The sequence below is a fragment of the Carassius carassius genome, chromosome 22 (assembly GCF_963082965.1).
Source record: "Carassius carassius chromosome 22, fCarCar2.1, whole genome shotgun sequence".
NCBI lineage: Eukaryota > Metazoa > Chordata > Actinopteri > Cypriniformes > Cyprinidae > Carassius > Carassius carassius.
The window spans coordinates 2,149,914-2,176,795 of NC_081776.1; the positions used below are offsets into that span (position 1 = coordinate 2,149,914).

The 26,882-nt window shown below is 35.9% G+C and overlaps 1 protein-coding gene across 7 annotated transcripts; it reads left to right on the top strand.

The window, feature by feature from the left end:
* Window positions 1–91: 91 nt before the first annotated feature.
* Window positions 92–20,743, top strand: LOC132098662 (protein bicaudal D homolog 1-like). Of its 7 annotated transcripts, none has more exons than XM_059504762.1 (9): window positions 92–544; window positions 7,424–7,636; window positions 7,765–7,917; window positions 8,844–9,317; window positions 10,249–11,370; window positions 12,996–13,147; window positions 14,359–14,569; window positions 19,379–19,473; window positions 20,020–20,743. In XM_059504762.1, the coding sequence occupies exons 1-9, from the start codon at window positions 341–343 to the stop codon at window positions 20,048–20,050; spliced, it is 2,655 nt and encodes an 884-aa protein (XP_059360745.1). In that variant the 5' UTR covers window positions 92–340; the 3' UTR covers window positions 20,051–20,743. The 7 variants fall into 7 exon arrangements, with proteins under 7 accessions (XP_059360745.1, XP_059360746.1, XP_059360744.1 ...); XM_059504763.1 differs by having other exon boundaries at window positions 20,032–20,743; XM_059504761.1 differs by having other exon boundaries at window positions 20,067–20,743.
* Window positions 20,744–26,882: the final 6,139 nt, after the last annotated feature.

A 26,882-nucleotide genomic window follows, 5' to 3' on the forward strand; every position in this document is an offset into this window, starting at 1 on the left:
GCTACTTAAATGATATGTACGAGCACGGTCCTCGGGAAGGGCTGCAGCAAGATGCGCTGACGTCACAGTAGGAGGAGAGCCGAAGAGAGTTGGACCACTTTTCTCCATCCTAGCGATGATGGCGACCCAACACCCATGATCAAGCAGAAAAAGAAGAGGAAGAAAGAAAGAAAGAAAGAAAGCTAGGCCCTTTTCAGCTCGAAATGAGTTCGGATTTCAATTAATTCGACTTCTGTTGTTAATATGACTGGATCTTTCACTTTGTATTGGCTCGGGTATAAGGTGTAGGTGCCTCCATCCATCCGTCCATCCAGCGCAGTGGAGGGGACGGGCCGAGCCGATGGCTGCTGGGGGCGGTGGAGGAGGATGCGGGGAGTCGGTGGAGCGGCTGAAGCGCGAGCTCGCGGAGGCGAACCGGGAGAAGGTCCGGGCGGCGGAGTGCGGGCTGGCGGTGCTGGAGGAGAACCAGAGCCTCAAACAGCAGTATGCGGAGCTCGAGGCCGAGCAGGAGACCCTCAGACAGGAGCTGGAGCAGCTGCAGGAGGTACAGCTCACTCTCCTCTCAATGCACTGACGCTCCGTTTGAAACAAAGGCCTGTTGTGGTTCTATGTTATAGCACAGAACAGAATTAAATGAAAAAAAAAAACACCTTAAAACAACAAAGTAGAATAGAGTGTTTCCAAAAATCTGTTCATGTCATGTTGTTATGGAATAGAATATTATCAATAAATATATTTCATTATGTTATGGAAAAATAAATAAATAGAAAACAATAGAATTGAATGTTGGCAAAACTCTGGTCACATCCTGTTATGTTATGGAATAGATCACTGATATTTTATAATATGATGTTTTATGGTATTGGGAAATAAAAGAATACAATAGATTACTGCAAACAAAATCTGCTTATTTAAAAAAAAAAAAAGAAGTAGAATACAATAGACTATTGCAAAAACCTGTTCATGTCATGTAATGTTTGGATTAGAATATTATGTTGTGTTATGCTTTCTAAAATAAGAATTAAGTATAGAATATTGTAAAGAATCTGGTTATGTTATTGAATAGGGGTAGACTTTTGCAATTTCATATTATGTTTTAGAATTAGAATATTGTCAACATATACAGTATGTTATATTAATTTGTTATATGTTATTGAAAAGAATTTAAAAAAAACAATAGAATAGAATATTTTCAAAAATCCAGTAATGTTATTATTGAAAAGAGTAGAATGAATTAGACTATTGCAAATAAATAAATACACAAATAAAAAGAACTAACATAATAAGTAAAATAGAAATGCAAATCGGTTCATGTCCTGTTGTGTTTTGGAAAAGAATATTGACAACTTATTATTTTATTGAATATTAGAATAATAGAATGGAATAGAACAATAGAATAGAATACTGTCAAAGATAGATTGATATCCAATATGTGTGCAGAAAACAGTAGAAAGAATGGCAGCACAGAACAGATTATAGTATAAAAAATTCCTAGTGACAAACATTTGTCTACTATTTTAACTACATGAAAAACAAAGCAAGTGTAACTGATGTCCTGTAAATCACACACACTAGAGACTGCTGTACTGAAACTGCAGTTGTGGTATATCAGCAGAAATATAGCAGTCAGTGGCTCTGATTTTGCGTTGATGGCCTTGTACGAAAGGAAATATCATATAGAAAAGGCGATCCTCCATCTTCAGTGGCTTGAATAATACATGTTGTTTTGTGGCTGTCTAGTGTTCTCAAAGATCGTGTGTCTGCTCAAGCCTGTTTGTTTGCAACATTTATTTACTTGCAACTTAATTTAGCTCTAATGATGTACTTTTAAATCCTCAGCAGCTTTCTCAAAAGACTTGAGTAAGCAATAATAGTTTTGCAGCTTGTTAATGTTACAGATTTGCCGAAGACTTGCAGAGGAAATGATGTTCTTGACTAATGCGTTTCATCACACAGTGCATCCTCGTCTATATTCCCACAGTCTGAGTTTATTACTCTTGCTGACTGCGGTGGACTGTGCTGAAGCTCACGGCGACGGCTGCCAGCAAACACACTCACGGATGATAAGATTGACAGAGTCACATAGAAACACGTCTGATTCAAGAGTCCTTCATAAGCACTTGAGTATAAAGACTGTCACTGAAACCCAAAGCAATTGATTTAAAGTGAAACATCTGTTTTAATTTTTTAGCTTTTCTTGGGTTGGAGCTGATAAAGATGAAAATAAGAACATGTGATTGAAGAGGAGAATTGCAGGCTTTGCTAATACACTCAGCAGATCTTTAATTGGCTGCTTCGGATCTCCATTAAATCTCAATGAACTGTATTGATCGTTGACTAACAGAACAGCTCTGCGCTGGAAACTGGTCAGAAATTTGGCATTTAGCGATTTTCTTCTGTATGATGATGTGCGGACTGGGATTAAAGCCATCGATATTGCATGATATAATCGTAAAAATACACAACTATTAGGTAAAATATTTTATTATAATTCAGGTCAAACTAAAGAACGAATAAGTAAATTGTAAGAATGTTTTAAAAAATTTATAATCAGTATTTCTAACCCTTTTATCCACTTTATTAAATAGTTCTTTATTCTAGCATTTCTTATATGTATATATGTATAATATATATATATATATATATATATATATATATACACACACACACACACACAAGTGAAGGTATATTAGAATCTTTGTCTGCCTGTGATGCCTGTTTTTAATTGTCATTAATGAACATAGCTCATATAAGTTCTTGTAATATGCATTTTATTGGTAATTATCTGTATTTCCTGGTGTATGCAATAGTAATGGTAATCTGAGGCATACCCGATGATGAAGGCATCTGCTGATATATTATTCATAAATGTCTATTTCTGACATTCAAGACTCCCCATCGGCCTGCTATGTATGATTAGCTGCTACTATAACCTGAGACTGTAATATATATAAAGTAATATTATAAAATAAAATAACTTTTTATTATTATATTGGAGAAAAAAAAAAAAAAAAAAAAAAAAAATATATATATATATATATTTTTTTTTTTTTTTTTTTTTTTTGCAAAAGCATGTTTCCCCAGAGTCCCATAACCTCGTGAGTTCAGAGGCTTCCAGGAGCCTCATGTGACCTTCCCAAGGATTCCCATTACAAACGGCCATTCATACTGCTCTTAGTGCACAGACTATTTCCCTTCATAGTGAACAGGAGTTGGTTCAAAAACTGCTTTATAGTTGTTTACTTGCATTCCACTGATCACATGAATCATTCAGAGAGCGAGTCTCACAATAACGTTTCCCACAGTCTTTCATAATGAACAAGAAGAGCTGACAGTTTATTGGCTGATGCCGGTTTACCTCCATTTGCAATATTGGCATCATTATTGGTGTCTGTTGTGGCTTGTAAGCAGCCAATCAAACACAGCGTCAACAGTTGTTCCTTTAATATCCCAAATACAAGCAAAACACACTCAGATGTCATCTTGTCTGGTGTAACGTCTCTTATATACATCCAATCCTCAGTACATCAGTTTTCCCTCCGACTGAGAGTCTTCTAAAGGCTTTGAGGATTGAATCTGATTTAGACCGATAACACCTAGAGATATTTGAGGATGTGCTTTATTCAAGTGGGAAAAAGGAGAGTTTCATTTTATTTTCATGAGAAATACTCCTTGTGATGCATTTGAATATCTTTAGAGGATTATATGATTTATCTGATTGCTGTAATGGCTTATTATTAGGGCCATTTACACATTAATTTTAAAATGTTTACCTATTCGCTGTTGATGAGATGTTTGGACTCATCGAACTGCATTTGCTAATTGCTGATATGCTTTAAGAGCATGCTGAAGTGGTTTCCAGATGAGGAAATCACTCATTTCTAAACTGGGGTTGGTTTTCCCGGCAGTGCACCATGTGTGGCTGGTAATGTGCGTCAGATGAAAAATACAGAGGTGCATTAGTTGCAGCAGCTTAGAGCTAAAAGCATCAGTTAGTGGAGAAGAATGTGTCATGCAAAGATGCTTTAAAACAGCTCAAGAGTGAATTTGTGCAGATTTTCCTCGCATGGATGAGATTTTAGCATATGTTTTCAAAATAACCTGGGCAAACCATGATATTGAATCAATAGATATAATGTTGAATGAAGACAAAAAGGTGTTTTGTGACATTTAAAGCATCCACTTTATATTTTGAAATTATCCAGTGACGGATCTCTTCATGCCAAGTTCCTGAAGTGCTCGGGCCAGAGCTTGGAGACATTGAGTTATGAATTATGGATTGGACAGATCCAGGCACTTAGGGGCAGACATCAGGTTGTATAATATGCAGAGAGAAACATTTGCTGCATAATTCACATGATGAGTGATGTCATGCACTTGGATTCATTAAAAAAGTGCCTGGGTGAATCTTGCACATCCGGGTCACATTTAATACCAAGATCATGAGTAAAGAAAATTATAAATTAATTTGCATAAAGAAAACAAAGCATGTATATATATATATATATATATATATATATAGTTGCAAGATTTAGATTTGACATCATTGTCATGCAATCACATTTTGTAAATTGTCTTTATTTTTAAAAGATGTCGTTACTGTAATTCAATGTCAATTATTTAAGCAATACAGCTAAACAATCTATTATATATTGAAATATAATGTATAAAATATATTTACATACATTTTTATATTTGTAACATTTGTATATTATTAAATATATAATTTATATATTACGTTTTTTAGCAATTTAAATTTAACATTATCTTCATAAGAGACACATTTACTCATTTAATCTCTTTATGCTCAAAGGTGTCATTATTGTAATACAGTGTAAATCATTTTAACAATATATTTAAAAACTATCAGGTCACGAGATCTTTATTTTTATAAAACAGTATAAAAATAGGCTTCATTTCCTTTCATCAATATAGTTAATTTAGTCTTTTATTTTCTTTAAATTTTGTTGATAAGTTTTTGTTAAGCATAACTGCTTATTTTAATCTCTCTGACTCATATATGATATGTTAACTTGTTCTTGATCATATACAGAAATTCAATTATATACCAGTTAATATAGACAGTACTGTATTTTTCGGACTATAAGTCGCACCTGAGTATAAGTCGCACCAGTCCAAAAATACGCCATGATGAGGGAAAAAACATATAAGTCGCACTGGACTATAAGTCGCATTTATTTAGAACCAAGAACCAAGAGAAAACATTACCGTCTCCAGCCGCGAGAGGGCGCTCTATGTCTTCAGTGTAGACTACAGGAGAACTGAGCAGCATAGAGCGCCCTCTCGTGGCTGGAGACGGTAATGTTTTCTCTTGGTTCATTTCTCATGGTTCATTTCTCTCGGTTCATGTCAAATTAATTTTGATAAATAAGTCGCACCTGACTATAAGTCGCAGGACCAGCCAAACTATGAAAAAAAGTGTGACTTATAGTCCTGAAAATACGGTATATATAACTCTCAAGCACACTTTCACAAATTCAGGCAATGGCAAAGCCATCTGTAGTAGATTAATGCTGATTATTTTGTATTATACAAAAATAACCCCACCATGCCAGACATGGAGGCATGGTTTCCACCAGCTGTCTCTCACAAGCATTGAGCGACATGCATCTAAGAGTCATCATGTTTCTGTTTGAGATCTGATTCCTGTACAGAAATAAACTGACTTTGAGCTCTGCTGCAGAGTGGGTCACATATAAAGGTTCACTGCGGCCCACAGGCCTTCATATCGATCCGTGTGTCTGTGTGGAGCTCTCTCCACAAAATTATAAAGCTCATTTTACTGCATGCCTCTCACAGCGCCAGCATACATCTGAAAAACCCACCAACACTGTTAAAACTAGACAGACGGACGGACAGACAGACAGATAGATAGATGCAGCCATCATCAATTATTCCTTATTTATCAGTTTCACATTGTTGTGGTATAGTGAAAGTATCTCATAGCTTTTTAAAGAAATACAGTCAAAGGAGCTCAGACATGATCGCCATGATAAATCAGTATGATATATCAGTATGATATATCATTGCATATAAAAATATTATCTAATATTGTTGTTGGCAGAAGAGAATCTTACCTCAGAATATACAATAAATAATAAGATGACAATTTCTTTTATAAGGAAAAATGAACATGATATTGTGCTTGATTAGACCTGATGGCTGTGATGTAGTTCATGTTATTATCTAACAGATGCTTTTGGTAAGAGCCAAAGCTGGTCTGGTGTTAAACCTTTCAACCCTGGTGCAGATTACTGACCCGCTGCCATGATCAACATTCATCTGTTTAATTTGTGATTATTCCACATCACAAGGTCTGAAATCAATTTTCTGATTTGTGGGATGAATAAAGCGTGATAAGAGTCCTGTGATAAAGGCCCAGTGCGTCCCACATTACAACACACGAGGGAAGAGTCACTCCATGTTACTGAAATGACTAAATATAGTCCGAGCTAACACATGAACTAATATTACATGAGGCCTTCATAAAACTATGTAATACTGTCATTATTAGTTAACTACCTTAACTTTACAGCCTTCCCCATATCCTGGAATTATCGTCACACAATATTGTCCAATAATAAGATATTTGCACGCTGTGAACGGTTCTGTCCCATAATGCACTGTCCATAAGTCTCTGATTTCATCTGTCACCCCTCATACCTGAAGCGTTAAGCTCCTCTGCATCTCCTAATTGATTTTTTACACTATTTCTCGGTTGAGCGCTGCATTGATTTCTCAGTGTCTTATGCGAGATCACCATTGTCATCTATTCCTCTCACGCCTTCCAGATTATGAACAATATTGCCTGAACTTCACCTTGTATTGTGAGGTCACCGAATCAGTGTCTCCTGCAGTTTACAGCTTCGATTTTAATATTAGATAAAAAAAGACACACAAACAGCAACAAAACACCAGGGTTATTATAGTTATTAAAACTAAAGCTAAAATTAAGATCCAGGGTTATTATTGTTTACTAAAACGTTCAAAAACATGTTTGTTACTTGAAATCAAATCACATTAATTTAAAGTAATTGCACAAACTATAGGCTACCATTTCAAGTTTATTATGAAATAACTCAGACATAGTGTTTTTCTGGTGTCTGATAAGAACTGTTCTATGCTGCATGCATTTCCCAAAAGCATAAATGCTTTCTTATGATACTTTTTGGAAACGCAGCCCTACAACTGAAAAACTCTTTATTGCAAGTGATTGTGGGAAAATAGGCTATTAGCCTAATGCATACTATTTAAAATGTCCTGTAATTTGCGATGCATTAATTCTGATCTCACATACTATATACTACATTTTAAGTAAAAATCGTGATGCAGCTGAAGTGTTTCTTGCATGCTTTTTATGCATGCATATCATGTAGCATTTCTTCTTCTCTCTCTTCCTCAGGCCTTCAGCCAGGTGTACACCACCCAAAGGAAGGTGGCTGAAGATGGGGAGAGCAACGAGGAGACGCTGCTCCAGGAGTCAGCCACTAAGGAAGCGTACTACATGGGTCGCCTGTTGGAGCAGCAGGCCGAGCTGAAAAGCAGCAGATCGCAGGCCTCCTGCACGCAGGCCGAGAACGAGAGACTCAGCACCATCCTACTGGAGCTGAGAGAGGTCACACACTCTCTGCATTAATCAATTATAGACATCATTCATCACATCATTGACATCATAAATGTATCCTCATGACAGGTTTTGATAGGTCTGTCCTTCTTTCTCTGTTTCCCCTCTGTGTCTCTCAGAGTAATGAGATGTTGGAGTTGCAGAGAAGCCGGATGAGAGAGGAGATCAAGGAGTATAAATTCAGAGAGGCCAGATTACTGCAAGACTACACCGAATTGGAGGAGGAGAACATCTCGCTTCAGAAACTGGTGTCCACGCTCAAGCAGAACCAGGTAAACACACTCACAATTACCCCCTTTACACGGACACGGTGAGTTCTGGTGAGACACATTTCCACTAAAGGAAAGGAATTCCTGGGCCAGAAAAATGTCTTTGCACCGGCCTTTCTGGTTTCAAGTTAATAATATCATCACCAAATACATTTTTCAAAACAAACTTGCTGACACAAAACTAGATTACTTCCATCATATGCAACATGCATTCAGTTGTGTTTCCCCAACTTAATTTTCCCCAACCATCTGAAATTATATTATTTTTTAAATATTATTAAATGATAAAGTATTATTATTAAAGTTATAAACATCATATGTGAGTTGATTGATTACTTTAAAACACTTTTTTATTAATTTATTAACTTATCAATTTAAATATGTATATAATATAAAAAAATATATGATTATTTTTATTATTGTTTTTATTGATTATGACTTTTTTATTATTTTTTAAATATTTTTGTTAAATTATATTATACTTATTTACATAAACATATGCATACATATTTTCTTACCGATTGACTATAATACATTTTATTTATTTTATATAAATTAACGACCTTAAAAGTCTTTACATTTATATTTTAAATTAATTATATTTATATTTAAACTGATATTCAAATATCTTCTAAACAATTAAATATTTATACAGTGCATATTTATAAACCTTATAAGTGTGTATATTTTTATTTTATATAAAACATATTTTATAAATTATATTTAAATAACTTCTGACCATTAAGCCACAGATGGCATACAGTAAATACACTCAATTATATTACTGTAAATGTTCAAATATATTCTCAAAACTAGGCGTAAAACCAAGACATTTAAGCATCATACTGTATGTGTTCGTGGCAGGTTAGGTAGAAACAGTCTCAGATATTTCCAGAATCAAGACAAATGATTATCCTCTGTTCTTTCAGGTGGAGTATGAAGGCTTGAAGCATGAAATCAAAGTACTGAAGGAGGAAACAGCCTTGCTTAACAGCCAATTAGAAGACGCACTCCGCCTAAAGGACATCTCTGAGAGCCAGTTGGAAGAAGCTTTGGATTCTCTGAAAAGCGAGCGAGAACAGAAGTACGCTCTGCGCAAGGAATTAGCACATCATCTAACCGTGTGTGACGGGGGTTTCAGCTCAGGCTGTGCCCATCTGATCGCCCTGACCTCAGCACCACCTAGTGGCAGTGCCACCCCGACAGCTGCCACGTCGCCCAGCAGCGAGGACGGTGGCAAGTGCAACGGCCATCTGCTTCAGGGTGCGGCGGGTTCAGCCTTGAGCCGACTAAATGGAGACTTCAGGCCATCGGGTTTGAGAAAGACTGAAATTTTGACCCCTGATCTCTTTAGTGAGCTCAATGGCCCTGAAATCTTGAAACTAAGACAACAACTTCAGCAGGTGAGTATGAAGGAGCAGAGCTTATGTTAGCTACACCCATATAATGAATATATAAACATTTCTATCAGCATGCAAAGCTTTAAGATTCCGGCCCAGAGGTATAATACATTTAACCGTTTAATATTTCTTTTATATATCCTTGGGATGTTTTTTTTCTTCTCTTAATTCACATATTTTGAAGCTTTTTTTAAAAGCTCAAGATCCTACATAGAGAGAAATGACTGCTGCATTGGTTTAGGCGTTGTTCTGTTTACAACTGGATGCTGCAGTGTCGTGGGATGAAACATGAGACCACCATACACACTAATAGGCCATGTTACTGGCTTATTTATATCCTTCCTCTCACAAGAGATCACTGTTCCTAGTGCAAGTTCATTTGAGTCATATACATATGAACTTTGCATCCATGTTAAACAATGAATATGCATTAACTGTGCAAAATGCACCGTCCATGTGTGACCTGCTTTTAAATTAATTCTAGGATAAACATATGGGTTGATTAAATTAAGCATATCTACATTAAATGTTCCTTTGCATGCATTAGATTAAGCCAAGACACTACACGCAAAGCCATTCTGCTATTTTGTCTTCTTTTAGACAAATGCAAGAAAACATCCAAAATACACATTTATGAAAATTTATTCAAAACAAGAGTTTTGAACCTGGCTTCATCCAATGGCTTCATTTAAACATAACATTTCAGAAAAGTTGTACTACAAAACAATTGCCTTAATGCACTTTGATTAATCACTTGATGACAGTATGGTGATATCTATTTCTTGCTAGTTGACTATTCTCACCTGCAAGATTTCACTGATGTTTTGTATGGTTATGATGGTTTATCATCATCTTCACCAGCATCAGGACTATCCTGCATACACCAGCCCAACTTGCATGTAAACTCATTAGTTGCCTTGTTTATGTGCTGCAGGTGGAACTTGAAAAAGCGTCTTTGCTCAACAGCTTGCAAGAATCAGAGGCTTTGCTCCGTCACACACAGGGGGCGCTGACAGAGCAGCACGAGAAGGCCAGGCGCTTGGGCGAGCGATTCCGGAAACTCTGCCGCCAACACAGCAGTAAGGAAAACAAGGAGGAAGAGGAGGACGAAGAAGAGGAGACAACATGCATCCCTGGCATCCAGGAAGGGCCGAGTCTGGAATTGCTGCAATGTAAATACAGGGTGGCTGTGATGGAGGTGGTAGGGCTGAAGGCGGAGCTTAAGGAGGTGAAGGATAGATATAATGAGAGCGTGGAGGCAAGAGCGCGGGCGGAAGAGCAGGGCAAGGAACAGCTGCGAGAGCTGGAGACACAAGTGGCACAGCTGGAGCGCAGATGCAGGGAAAGCCGGGAGAAGGCGGTGAATCTGGAACGTGAGCTGCGGGCAGCCAATAACACAGGCTTGGAGACGCAGGGAATCCTGGGAACCGCCCAAGAAGAGCTGGCGACATTCAGCGAGGAGTTAGCGCAACTTTACCACCACGTCTGTCTGTGCAATAATGAGACACCCAACCGTGTTATGCTGGACTATTATCGGCAGGGCCGGACCCCGATGCGCATTTCCACCCCTGGCCACAAGGGGCAGGACGATCACCGTGTGCTGTTGACCCCGCGGCTCGCACGCCGTTTAGCAGCGATTAACGCCACAACATCCACCGAGTCTCGTAGCCTGTCGGACTCACCATCCAAAGAACCTCTCAATGCTGAGCAGAGCCCGGTCCGTACGCCACTGGGTTCACCTGTGGTTAGTGCCTCTTCCTCATCTTCATCATCATCCCCAGCACCAGAGTCGGTAACTGGGTCCGACCTCCGCCGGGAACCCACCAACATCCACCACCTCAACGCCATCATCCGTGACCAGATCAAGCACTTGCAGAAGGCAGTGGACCGCTCGCTCCAGCTGTCCCGCCAGAGAGCAGCTGCCAATGAACTCGCCCCACTGATGGACAAGGACAAGGAGGCCTGTTTGGAGGAGATTCTCAAGCTCAAGTCCCTCCTGAGCACAAAGAGGGAGCAGATTGCAACCTTGCGCATTGTGCTCAAAGCCAACAAGCAGGTAGGCTAATCATCTCTGTTTATTACCCTGCATCCTATTGATTGCCATGAGGCCTGAGAGTATTGAACCATGGGAGCCTTTACATTGACTGAGACCCTGACTTCTCATTAAAGTTACTATGTAGCTTCTAGGTTTCTTAGTAAAAAATATTATGTTTCTGCATGGGTTGCTATCTTTTGCCTACAGTAGCCCTGAGTACCAAGATTTTTAACTATCTACATAAAGTCTAGTCAACTTTGCTACTTATTCCAGCCATTTTATTCAGACCACTCATTAATGTTGCTCTGTAGTTGTTATGTTTCTCAGTAGAACGGTTAAGTTTCTCTATAGGTCACTATATTTCGCCTACAGTAGTCCTGAGGACCAAGATTATTAACCATTAGCATTAAGCCTGGTCTACTTTGTAACATTCTCACATCAAATTTCTTGGCAAAACTGTTATGCTTGCGCATTAATGGCTATTTTTCACCTACAGTTGTCTTGCTTACCAAGATTTTTAACTATCGACATAAAGTCCACTTTACGGCTCATTCTGACATTTCATTAACATTGCTCTGTATAAGCTTTTGCATTTTTTAGTAAAACTTACATTTCCATACGAGTTATTAAATTTCGCATACAGTCTTGCAATCCAAGATTTTTAACTGTGGGCATTAAGTCTGGTCCACTTTGCAATTTATTCCTGCTAACTTATTCTGACATCTCATTAACGTTGCTCTGTAACTTCTACAATACGTTTTCACATGAGTTGCTAACTTTAGCTTACAGTAGTCTCGCATACAAAGTTTTATAACTGTAACTATAAGGTATGAACACCCCAAATGGTCTCAGTCATCCCTAAAAGCACCCACAAATGAATCATGCTCATCCACCTCTTCTTTTGTGGTTTGAGTTGATTCACTTAATCCACTTACATTATGAACACAAGTGGCTTAAACCAAACAGGGAATCTTTTATATATTTGATAGCGCTAATCTGGCAAACATTGGAAAATCTAATGGTTAGTTCTTTCTCAAAAGCTCTAGTATCTTGTAAATATGCACCTCGACGGAGGAGTTTGATGTATAGCCACTTAAATGAAACATTAATGAAAAGGGACTGTTCTACCCAACACATCATTTCTTTATCCTTTTTGGCCACTGTGTGATATAAAGCATGTTGTATGACCCTTCCAGGCCAGAGATGATTAATGCACATTACGATTTATCGATCCCATACCATAGAGAAAGTGCTGCGCTCTATGGGCCGCAAAGTAATTACTATATCCATTACTATGTGCAAACACACACAAGAGGAGTTCTTAGTTACTCCAACTACAAGAGTTCAGTTGAATGAAAAGTTCACTAAATGAAGTTAGATTATGAATTCTTAAAGTGGGCCTTTAAACCAGAGCAATTATTTGGTTACTATATCCCATATGAAAATGAACATATTTAGCAGGGCTGCTATTATAGTCCATGTGCAACCAACTGTGGTTTTTGAGTTAGAAAAATGTAAATGCATTCTTTTCAAAAAACACCTTAATTGGTCATAATGTGGTCTATATTAAGCAATAGTGCTTAGATAACCCACTGTTGACAGAACGAGTTGTTTATTGGACATAATGTTGGTTGTAATGCTCATAGACGGCTGAGGTGGCTCTGGCCAACCTGAAGAGTAAATACGAAAATGAGAAGACGATGGTGACGGAGACCATGATGAAGTTGAGGAATGAGCTAAAGGCCTTGAAAGAGGATGCGGCCACCTTCTCTTCCCTCAGAGCCATGTTCGCCACACGGTGAGAAATACACACAGTAACACTATACACAAAATACATTTGTTTATAGTTCATTTCAATGAACCATTTCTCCAAAACAAATCATTCTTTATATAGAAGTACATTTCAGGAAAGAGCCAAAATAGCATGTTGTTGTACTGAAGAGCTACACGTAGCTTAAGTTAGTTTAGTTTCTTTTCCAACATTGCTTTACAACGTCACTGGTGCAGCTTCCATCATAAGCTTAGAGACTGCAGTCGAAGCAATATCTGTCAAGTTTTTCCCAAATGAGATTTGGTTTATTTTTGCAGTTGAGAGCAAATTCAGGTGGACAGATGACTGAATAATGAGTCCACCAGAGCGTCCACAGCACATCTGAGAGGATGTTTGTCATACTAATTAGGGATGCAGATTTTGTTTTATTATTTAGATATTTTGGGGTTATATATCAATATATCTAAATAATAATAATAATTATTACTACTACTTCTACTAAATAAAACGTAAGAAAAAAATCCATTTGTAATGTGTCCATGTAAAATAATAATAATAATTAGTAGCAGTAGTAGCAGTAGTAGTAAATAAAAAATTAAACTTAGAAAATTAGAAATACTCCTGTAATAATATTTCACAGTAAAATAATAATAATAAAAAACATTTAGGTAAAATAATGAGTATTGTATTTTACAATTCAACTGTTAAAATGTTGCAACATCCAGCTTTTGATGATTTTGACTGAAAACCACAGGGAAAAATCTAATTAATTTTTCTATTTCTATTTATTAATTTTTTTGGGGGGTTATATATCAATATGACTTTATAATAATAATAATAATTTTTACTACTACACTAAATAAAATATTAAACAAGAAATCTTTAAATCATTATTAAATTCAAAAAAAATTTAATACTGCAATATTTTACTGTAAAATAAAAACTATATTTAATAAAAAAAAGTATTATTATTTTATGTTGAACCATCAAGTTTTTTATTTTGGCTGAAAACCACAGAAAGCACTGTAAAGCTTATAAACAGGCAGTTTATAAGTGCTTCTAATTACAACTTTGGAAAGATGGTTGGCTCATGTTGTGTTCCCAAATGTGCGTTATATCTCTACTGAGACACTGAAAAAACAATTCTGATCATTTATTTAAATAAATAACAGCCTTATCGGTTTTGTTTCAATTAATCATCCAGCTCAAATACTAGTTTGTCCTTTCTTTCCGTTCAGGTGTGATGAGTATGTGTCTCAGCTGGACGAGATGCAGAGACAACTTGCGGCAGCGGAGGACGAGAAAAAGACGCTGAACTCTCTCCTCCGCATGGCCATCCAGCAAAAACTTGCCCTCACGCAGAAGCTGGAAGACCTGGAGTTCGACCAAGAGCAGTCGCACCGGCCCCGTGTGGGAAAAATGTCCCGGCTGCGGAGCAGTACGCCCAAAGTAAGTGGATCTCCAGTCCCGCCCCTTCCCGACACCCCTTTGACAATTACTGAGGTCCTTACGGCAGCAGCCGCCATCACCTCGCCCACCACAACCACTTTTACAGCCACCCACCTGTCCGCCCCAAATAGCCCGCCCTCCCTGGAGGCCCCTTCATCTCCCGCATCGTCCTCCTGGACGCCCCCAAACATGCCGTACCGCCATTGGACGATGGGCGTTCAGGCATATGTCGTCGAACCGCACACTTACACCAACCTACCCACTCATACCTCCATCCTGGCCCGTCGCTATGCAAGTCAGTCGCACTTTTCCCCAGGCTCCGCCCCTTCCTCGTCCTACCGCTCACCCCTATTGGCCAGTCGCCGCTCCATGTGGAGCTCGTCCCAATCCCGCCCCCATCCCAGCCACTTCCAGCATTCTACGTCCCGCTACACACCCCCATCGTCCACTTACAGCCCTTTGTATCCCAGAAACTACGGCTCCCAGCATCCCCGCTACTGACGGGTGCCACATAGAGGAGGACACACACTGGTTTCTGTGTTTGGGGGAGTGATTTAATTTTTTAACTCAGGGATTTAATGGAGCACAAGTGGCCTGGCCTTCTTCAAAAGAGACCGTTGATCAGTTCTCAGGACACTGTGTTCTCTGTCCCGATCTGAGTGCACATGGACTGTTCAAGTACACCAATGAGGGACTTTAAAACAGATTACGCTTTCGCTTTTGTTGTGGGTTGTTAGCGTTAGTGAATGTGTGATTGTCACTTGATTTGAACACTGAGAGTAAATGAAGTGGTTGATTTATAACAACGAGATTTTATATGCAGTATCAGTATCTGAGATGGCTATGTTTGGAATAGAATACTAGTATACCGCATCTAGTGTAGTATACATTGCACACTGTCTACTGTTTTCAAATAATATTGAAGAAATTACTTTGCTGACAGTTTACTCACCCTCAGGCCATCCAAGATGTTTTCAATCAAAAGATAAAAACATCACAATAGGCCACAAGTAATCCACACTACTCCACTCTATCAGTTAATGTATTGTGAAGCTAAAAGCTGCATGTTTGTAATAAACAAATCCATCATTAAGGCATTTTAACTGTAAACTGTCACTTCTGGCCAAAATACGAGTCCACAATCCATAATAACATATCAAATTTTCATTTTTGGGTGAACTATTCCTTAAAATTAAAAAAAAAATTAAAAAAAAAACCCCGAAAAAAAACAAACAAAAAAAACAGAAAAGTTGGAAAATGTAGTAGGACATCTGCATTTCTTTGAGTTACTGTACATACTGGGTACAGTATGCATACTGCAGTATGCTGTTCCAAACAAAGCTGTCCAGTGGATACACCCTATAAAGTGGCCCAGCCCATGTAATGGTGAATGTGCAAAAATTATTGAGTCACGTTTATAAAAATAAGATTGGGTCATATGTGAACTCATTAAATTGTCAGTGCTTACAGGAACACGATTGTGACGCTGCATTGAATGTATGTCAATTATGAAGTGATGCATCTAGATGATTAAATTCTCAGGGAATATCATTCATTTTCAGCTGTCTAGAGGAAGGCAATAACATTGCAACACAGCACATATGATCTGCAGCAGTGATTTACAATATAACAGATGCAGTTCCTGTGTTCTTGTCTAGTCAGTGTTCTTCCGTTTGTTGTCATTTTATCAGTTGCATTGATGTTTTTGTTGTTGTTTTTCCCCCTACACATTCACATTTTGGCAAAACACCATACTACAAAACTCACAGCCAGATAACTTGCTGCCAAATGGCGCAGGAAGTGTCAAAACACACTTAGAGAAGGACGTGCATGTGCCCAAACCTCTGTTAAACGTCTTTTCTGTCCAAATGTTGCTGTATTTCATGAAAGGTGCCTGTGCTCTCCCATTAACGGTCTTGTGTGCTGCACCATAGACACTGAATGGGCCACACACTGGCCTTTTAGAGCTATATCTGACCCCCACCTGACAACACATCACACAGTGCTTGAAGCATTTGACAGGTATCAAACCCTCAACCCAAGCGTGCCATGATTTCCCTGCATGCCATTTTTTTTAACTATTGGTTTTCACTAAATACATTTTCAAATTTTTATTTTGAAATTAATGGTTCATTCGGCAATTGCTGCAATTTTTCCAAAAAAAAAAAACAACAAAAAGATATGCTTGTTTAAATAGTATAATTATAGTATAAAAATGATACATATCATTATATATTATGAATAAATCTATATTTTATTTATAACATACATTTAATTTATTTATATATTTTACTTCAGACTTTGTATATATATATATATATATATATATATATATATATAATTTTTTTATTTATATATATATTTCTTATAGTAATTACAATTTATTGCATATTTTAACAAATTGCTATTGTACTATAGGATTTGTTTCTTGAGTTTCAGTAAATCCTGAGTTTACTGGATTAAAAAAAGTTTACTGAAAAAAAAAAAAACCTGTATTGATTCTAATGGAAACATCACCGCTATTGCAGAAAGACTCAATTCTGCTCCCAGTTCAGTGTTTAATTCATTATTGCTCACACAGGCCTCACTATTGCATGAAATCGGGTGTAAATTTTAGTTTTGCACTCTGTTTGTGACTAGATCTAATATTACAACTGTAAGTAGGTGACAATCTTTATAAGGAGTTATAAAGAATATCTTTTCTCTATTCTTGCTTATATTTTATGAGGCATTTTGTTCTGTTTTATGCTGGTTTTGCTGCACTGAAGTCAAATCTGGGACTGATAAACGGGTGAAACTGATGATCGTTTTGGTTCATACAGAGGGCTTTATGTAATTATCTTTGATCACATGAAGCAGTTTAAAGGGTGTTGTTCTCAAATCAGGACAGAAACCATGTGAGACCTCCTCTCTGTTGCACCTGAGGCCTGATGCACACAAACAAACAAACATGTTTGCACATGATCATGACATCACCGCTCCAAAATCTAAAAACCCAATGTCTTGTCACCTCACTCAGACCGACGTCCAATTTGAGGGAACCTGTCAAATGCTTCCTGCTTCCCACATGACTTTCTCTTTGATTTTCTCTCATCCATGACGTTAACGACGTGTCGCGTTCTGCACTAGCTGGAGTCATTGATGAATGTGTTTTCTACTGTGTGTTACTGTAAACAGACACTTTGTACAAATGCAAAACACTGACGGCAGACTGTTATTCATGTCCCTGTCTGCTGTCATATGCATGTGTATACAGTACACGGCCTACAGAAAACAGTGTATATTGTATGTCTGTTGTGAACTGGACCGTGATGTTGTATATTCTTCATATATACTGTAAATAACAGGTATAAATGCATTGATTGCGTCTGTGTCCTCATTATATCAGGACTGTTTTTACCAATTGTCAAAGCATCTTAATATTTTAAAAGAATATACTGGAAAATGCACCCACTTAAGGTGTGTTTTGAATCATGGTAGCTAGTTTCTAATTGACTCATGCAGGTCTAAACTGGTTTATGTTGGTTGACAAAGAAGAAACTCACTCTATTATGCTACTATGCATGTCGCAATAGTGAGGGAAGTAAAAGCTGTGACCCAATTAAATATAGTTTTACAATAATAATCACATATGACTATAGTCCTAAATTTTGGGGTTCATACGTTTAACTTTTTATACTATTTGTATTCAGAAAGGACACACAATTTATCAAAAGTGGCAATACAAAGAAATACTATTATTTTGCACATTCTATTCATCAAAGAATCCTGTAAATAAGATTTAATTAACATTAAGCAGCACAATTGTTTTCAACATTAATATTAATACATGTTTAAAAAAGTCAGCTTATTCATCTTTATTTGACCCTCTAACTTTAGCACTCACTATTCTTATTCTATTCTTAAAATAAAATAAAAAAAATCTAACTAGCTTTCTAATCTTTTTGTTTTCTATCTGTTTTCTTTTCATTTATTATTCTATTAACAAAAGCAAAAAAACACTAGCTCTAACAATAGCTTGCTCTATTCTTTTTCTGTTCTATCGGTTTTCTTTTTATATATTATATTATTTAAAAGCCCTTGTGTACTGTGTTAAACTAAGACTTGTTATAGCACTTATATATCATTGCTCTTTTGTTGTTTTTGATTGCTTCCACTGTCCTCATCTGTAAGTCGCTTTGGATAAAAGCGTCTGCTAAATGAATAAATGCAAACGTATTAATATGATTTCTGAAGGATCATGTGACACTGAAGACTAGAGTAAAGATGCTGAAAATTCAGCTTTGCATCTCAGGAAAAATTACAATGTAAAATATATTCAAATAGAAAACTGTAATTTTAAACTACAATAATATTTTACGATATAACTGCTTTTAGTGTATTTTTTATTTAAATAAATGCAGCCTTAGAGAGCACAAGAGACTTATGTCATAACATTTAAAAATACCTTACCAACTCCAAACTCTTGAACTGTAGTGAATTTTAGTCTTGAGTATATATTGTATAATTGATGATATATATATATATATATATATATATATATATATATATATATATATATATATATACCCAAACTTGATAAAATCTCTCTCTCTCTCTCTCTCTCTCTATATATATATATATATGTGTGTGTGTATAGGACCGACACCCTGATTTAGATGATAATGCTTACATATGAGAGTTTGCGGTGTCTTTGCTACATACTCAAACGAATGCACAGAATGGGACACAGCCTTTATTAATAGTCTGTGCTGCTCTTGTCTCACTGCTCTATTCTGCCCTCTAGCTGTGTGAGAACTAATCTGTCAGTCTCTTCTAGATAGTCAGCAGCCTCCTCCTGCCTCAGTGCCACAGCGCTACCAAGAACTAAACACACCGGACCCTGTTAACATACAGGTAACCAGGTAGGGAGTTGCTCTTTGTTCAGTATAATATATATTTCATACACTACTGTTCAAAAGTATGGAGTCAGTCATTTTAATTTAACTTTTTTTTGTGTAAAGTAAGAAATGAATGTTTCTTGAGCAAGGATGCATTAAATTGATCAAAATATTTAATTAAAAAAACTATTTTCTAGAGCAGCAAATCAGTATATTATAATGATTTCTGAAGATCATGTGACACTGAAAACTGGCGTAATGATGCTGGAAATTCAGCTTTGATCACAGGAATAAATTACAGTTTACAATATATTCAAATAGAAAACAGTTATTTGAAATTGTAAAAATATTTCACAATTTTACTGTTTTTTTTTATCAAATAAATGCAGCCTTGGTGAGTGCAAAAGACTTTCAAAAACATCTTTTGAACTGTAGTGCATATTGTGCCAATTAAGAACTATTTAAAATTATTGGTTAAATGCATTTTACAATATACTTTTACTAGAAGAATATGTATCTTTTCTCTGCATCATAAACATTGCTTTTTCTCCAATGTACTTTTTATCTCAGTTTGTTTTACAGTAGGTTACATCAGTTATGATCTGTGTGTCCGGCAGCAGATGGACTGTAATGGCGATTCCCCAGGATTCAACAACAGCAGAAGGAGTCTGATTACTTTTCCCTCTTAACTGCCCAGGTTTCTGGACCCTGAAGCTTTTTCCCTTGATTCCTGCCTCCCTTAGCATAGATCTGAGGCCGCTTGGAGCTTAAACACCACAGGAGTGCCTCACGCCCGCGACCTTACCACTAAGTTAACCACTTTCACTGGCTACTGTGAGATAAAGACACACTGTGGTGATGGCAGAGAGACACAAACCAAAGTATAACACAGGCCCTGGATGCCTACCTGATCACATGTACATTTTGTCCAGCAGCTTTTTGCCTATGACACTTTTTTACACGCTAACGTGAAAGTGTTCATGTTTCAGTTTTGTCAGCAGAATGTGATGATGTACAATCACTGATCAATCACTACAGAACATGGATTATATAAAGAGAAAAGAGGATGGAGACGTTTTTAACGAATATTAAACCTTCCAAATGATATTAACACTATTAGGATAGAATAATCACTTAAAAATGGTCTTATAGTTAATGATATGTTACAATGTTAAATCAAACTTTTACAGACCATCAATGAATGTTCAAGGTTAAAAACAAGTTAAGATCTATAATAGACAACATCATGCTGCCACTTAATTTTATCGAACAGTGTTTACTTTTAAAGTTTCTATATATATATATATATATATATACTTTAAAAGTAAACATTGTTCTATAAGATTGTCAAAATTATTCACTCTCGTGTTTTGTGTGTGTGTGTGTCTGTGTGTGTGTGTATATACACACATACACACACACACTGGACCTTGATAAACTTTAAAGTAAACACTGTTCTATAAAATTTACATAAAAATATGAACTGATCTAATAAAATTGTACATGCATATTTAATATAGTTTAAATACATATGAACAATAATTAGTCAGAGTATTTATAAATATTTATATTAGCTTTAAAATTTTAGAAATGTACTTATTTGATTTCGTATTATTTATAACAATTATGAAAATATATAAAAAATATGATTTTAAAACTAAATAAAAATATTTACAAATTAATTTGTTTTAAAATAAGTTTAAGTTTTAAATTAACGTATTTAAAATTAATATTATTTTTAGCTTTAAATTCATATTCATTCTATATTTTCATTTTTTTTTTTTTTAGTACTTTAATTGAATTCAGTTTTATTAGTTAAAAAGTTAGTACCTAAGGAAACATTTTTATCCATCTGATATTTCTATATTATTATATTGCATCTTACATTATAAAGAATATTATAACACCTTATTTCTCCCACTGTAAGTGCATTACTAAAAATGCAGTATTTGGTTATTTTTACAAACTGAAGGATGACTTGAAACTGTTTGCTATTTAATGTATGTTGCTGACAGACTTTAACTAGTATTTAAACTAGAACATTCAAACTAAACTACCAAAGCCTTTAAAATCCACTGAAACTGAGGGAACTTTACCGAAGAAGTTGCAGTAAGCTTACAGTATATATCTTATTTTAAGCCTTACTCTTCAAAAACTTTAATTCAGTGCCATAAACTACCTCTCTGTACATCTGTTTTAGATTATTACAGTTCATCCGATGGGAATGATGCATGCGTGATTTTGTTCTTGAGATTTCATCACTGTTTAATCGTCTCTTTCTTTTTGCACTGCTGTTGAAGTGTGTATAATCATGCTTTTCTGCAACCCAGCGGCCGTTTGAGCTGCAAGCACAAACACACACACACACACACACACGGAACATTCCAGCACTGTCAGTTTTCAGTATGACTGTTAACCAAGACTGATGCTGCAGATGGATCACTAAAATGTCTTAACCTGCATATACTGGATCTCCTGACGGACTGTCCAAATGTCTGGACAATCCCATCATGCACATTCAGACAGTTAAACTTCCAACTTTATCAACTATGAAGCCATCTGAAGTATATTAACCATGTGGTGTATTGTTTTTATTTACATTTTAATTAATTTACATTCATTTTTGACCATTTATGTATGGCACAGCAGTCTCTTTCTTATGTATTTAACTAATTAAATAATAATAGTAATAAAACAAAATATAAACAACATTTATTATCAAGTTAGTAGTTGAGTGGAGTCTTCCTGGCAAACAGCAATACAGCTTTACTGCACTTCTCTATTAGCTACTACATGATATTATCAAGTGTAACATTTTCCTGTGTGATGAATATACAAATAAATTGATTTCATAAAACTCCAGAAAAGTCTCTAGAAGGTGCTGTATTACAAATCATGCTCATGTCAATAAATAGCAAAAATGACTTCTCTCTGAGTACGTACTTCTTTTGAATAAATGACCGTTAAGCTATTGGCTCTTTATTTGAGAAGACTGGAGACAGATCAGATTCAGAGGGCGAGTATTTTTCCTGCCATATTCCGTGTCGCAATTTTTCCCATTCATAAGTAAAATGAAAAATTGGAAATGTCTGTGTAGGTACTAGATTTATATTTAGGCTACTAACAACTGTTTAAAAAGTACATTCTATGTGAATATGGGTTGTATGAATGAAATTCGGACAGATTTCATCTATCACGTTGTTACTGACCTCATGGGATAGTGTCCATCGAATGCGCACTTCAGAATCGGAAGAAGTAGGTCATCCGTGTATAGACGGTTTCATCAGGCGCACGCGCCTGGCCCTAAGTTAACTTCCGGTCTGTGTTGTGTATATCGGTCTGGCTGCGGTGCCTTCTACAAACGCAGTTAAAGTCAAGGTGATGAGTAGACTGAAGTTGGGCTCAGGTGGTTGTGCTGCGGGATGTGTTTCCCATACATTAATTTATTTGTGGAGACTCGCTACGATTTTAAAACTGATCGATTTTCAAAAAGGCTTCGTTGAATAAACATGAGTAAAGTTACATACTGCGTTTACGTTTAATAAGAATAATTCCTTACATTTATATGTTTAAATATCAAAACGAGGCATGGGTGTTTTTATATCACTATTTCTGAAGGAATACTTGCATGTTATATGCCTGATAACGCAGCATTTGTGAGCATAGCTCTGCTTTGTTTACAGCTGTTACTGGGGAAACCTCTATTTCTCGCGCTTTATGCATCTCCTGCTCGGAAATAATTAATTTGCATTTTCATTAAGTCCACCTGATTACGCAGCAAACATATTTCGTTTGTTATAAAAAAAATATCTACTCTAGAGGGACTTGGCTCTTGTTATTGATTCTATTTGGAAGTCTACCGGAAGTTAAGTTAGGGCCACAAAAGCGCGCATGCGCAGTAACGTTTGTTTATGTTATTGCCGTTGAAACTACTACGGAGCCTGGCACATGACATGCAGGAAAAAATAGTGGGCTAAATCGTGCGCACGATTTACTAATTCGTTCCCTCAAAGTACTAAAACATGCACATGATTACTATAGTGTTCCCTTGATTTACTATTTCGTTCACTCGATTTATAAATTGTGCGCATGATTTAGCAAATCGAGGGAACGCAATAGTTTTTTTTTTTTTTTTTTTTTTTTTTTATTGAACAATGTCATGTACAAACAACATGGCAGCAAAAATATATAATTACATAGTAACAGTAGAATCAGGTGCATAATTGCATTACCAAAAATGAATAAATAGACAAATAAAATAATAAGTAAAAAAAAAAAAAAAGGCTAGGGTTTACTTTTCAAGTCATATTCTTCTATTATAGCAAAAAGTTTTTTAGCATTTTTACTTTTCATCATTTTAAGGGAATTTGTATAAGAAAGAAACTCATTGTGATATACACAGAATTTAGGGTTCACTTTCAAGTATTTAGATTTGTGTATATAGAATTTAACTAGAATAAGGATGTTATTAACCAAAAAATCGTCTTTGTTGCTTTCCAAGACGAGTCCATAAATAATGTCCTTGTGAGAGAAGACTTCAAGATGAGGAATCTTTGGATATAGCCAGTCATGAATATCAAGCCATAAAGCCTCTACAAACATACAATGAAAAAATAAATGATCTGTAGTTTCAATATTATCACAAAAAACACAATTACTAGTTTCAAAACCAAATCTTCGCTGTACAAATTCACTGGATGGATATACACCATTTATAATTTTAAAATGGACTTCCTTAGCTTTGGGAGATAAAGGAAATTTTAAGTAAGTTGTTCGTAACCTGTGAATATTTTTTTTTGAGAAGAACTGTGAAATCCAGTTTCTATAGGGTACTATGGGAAATAAGATGTTATCAAACATATTTCTAATAGTTTTGTTTGGAAGTTTAATTTCTTTAAAATCTACACCTTCAACTAAAAGTAATGGGAGACAACAAATGGGAGGATTCGTTGTTGAAAGGTATGCTTGAACCAAACACATGAAAGCATTGGGGATAGCTTTAATCATAGAGCTAAACGCATTCTGACTACAGGTTATATCATATTTGAGACAGAAGTTATCATGTGATAAAAAATAACCTCTACTATCGATTAAATGAACCACCGACCATATTCCTTTCTCCATCCACTCCTTTTTATACAGTGATTTGTTTCTTATTGTGATATATCTATTATTCCACATTGGGGTTTTGTGAGGTGTAAAATTATGGTTGTATAAGAGCTTCCAGTACAACAAGACTTGTTGGTGAAACTTGGATAGTTTGATAGGGAGACGCTGGGGAATGAAATCACATCTAAGTAAAAATTCGATCCCTCCAATTTTCTTAAATATTTCTCTGGGGATGTGAAACCAAAGGTTATCATTATTAAGGAAGGATTTCAACCAGTTAATTTAAAGAGTTCCATTGAAATCAAAATCAATGGCTTGTAGACCTCCATCTTTGAATTCTTTAGTCAACTCTGTTCTTTTAATGTAATGAGCTTTCTTCATCCAGATATAATCAAAATTAATCTGATTAATTTTTTTAATCACTTTATTTGGTATCGATAATGAGTATGCAGGGTAGATACATCTAGATAAACTATCCATTTTGGTTAAAAAAATTCTTCCCAATAAACTAATATCTCTCAATAACCATAAATTAAGTTTGGATTGACAATTTTCAACTACTTTCCACAGATTCAGATTTTCACATTCCATTATATCTTTAGAAAGATATATTCCTAAATATTTCACTATAGATTTAATAGGGATGTTATAGGCCTCGGTTAACTGGCATTGATGAACTGGCATCAACTCACACTTTTGCAAATTTAATTCTAAGCCAGAAGCTTTAGAAAAGATTTGGATATTTTGCAGGATTTTGGGGACTTCCGAAAGCTGCTTCATAAAGATAGTAGTGTCATCAGCTAACTGGCTTATGAGAACTGGATGCCCAAACACCTCTAATGGAGCTATATTTGAATGCTTAAGAAAGATAGAAAGCAGCTCTGTGGTTATTATAAAGAGAAATGGGGATAAGGGGCAACCCTGTTTAACTCCACGTTTGATAGAGAATCGGGGTGAAGTACCTCCTGATAAAGAAATTGAACTATTTGAATTTTCATAAAGGGATTCAATTATGTTTCTAAATTTCTCTCCAAAACCAAATAATCTTAAACTATTCAAAATAAATGGGTGTTCAATTGAATCAAATGCCTTAAAGAAATCAAGGAATAAAATAAAACCATCATCATCAATAAGATGTCTATAATCTAAAATATCCAGAACTAACCGAATATTGTTATGGATAGATCTTCCTTTCATAAAACCTGATTGAGAGTCGCTTATAATTTTATGTAGGATTTTTTTCAGTCTGCTAGCGTAGACAGTGGTTACAATTTTGTAATCGGTGTTTAATAGAGTAATGGGCCTAAAATTATTTAACAATTTGGAGTCCTTATCAGGTTTAGGGATTAAAGTTATTACACCTTGTTTCATTGTAAGGGGGAATGTCATATTATCTATAGCTTCTTTTAACATGAGAGAAAAAGGATCTTTCAATAAACCCCAAAAGTGTTTATAGAAATTGGCTGTGAAACCATCGCTGCCTGGAGATTTATTTACAGACAAACTGTCTACAGCTTTATCCAGCTCATCAGAGGTAATATCAGCATCACATAGCAGTGCATACTCATCATCTATCCGGGGAATCAGATCTTTAATATGGTTGAAAAAAGATTCGGCATTATCTGAGGAAAAGGTTGAGGAATATAATTTTTTATAGAAAGAGACAGCTTCCTTAGCAATCAAAGATCGGTCTGTGACTACATTACCATTAATTAATAATGCTTTAATAGCAAGTCTCTCCTGCCTTCTTTTTTCTAGACGACAGAAATAAGCGGTACTTTTCTCCCCTTCCTCAATCCACTTTGCCCTAGATCTTATGAAGGCTCCTTCAGCTTTTTGAAGATAGATATCATCCAGTTTAGATAGTAGACATTGTAATATCCGTTTATCAGTATCGGTAAGTGATGTTCTGTTATAATATTCGTTTATTTCCTTAATGACGGTCATTTCTGTTAATTTGTTATTTCTATTAAGGGATTTTCCAAAATGAATAGAAAATTCTCTCATTTTAAATTTAAGGAATTCCCACTTAGCAACATAGGACATTATTGAATCATCGTTCATAACCTTAGAAATTATGTTTTTAATACCATCCTGAAATGATTGGCATTTTAATAGATAAGAATTTCCAGAAGGATTGATAAGCAATTTAATAACAGAGTGATCTGTGAGAGGTGCTGCTGACATACAACAATCAGAAACAATATTTATGATAGAGGAGGAGATTAACCAGAAATCTATTCTTGAATTTCCTGTATTATTTGGTTTAAACCAAGAATATTGTTCAACATTCGGATGTTTGATACGCCAGGGATCTAATAAGT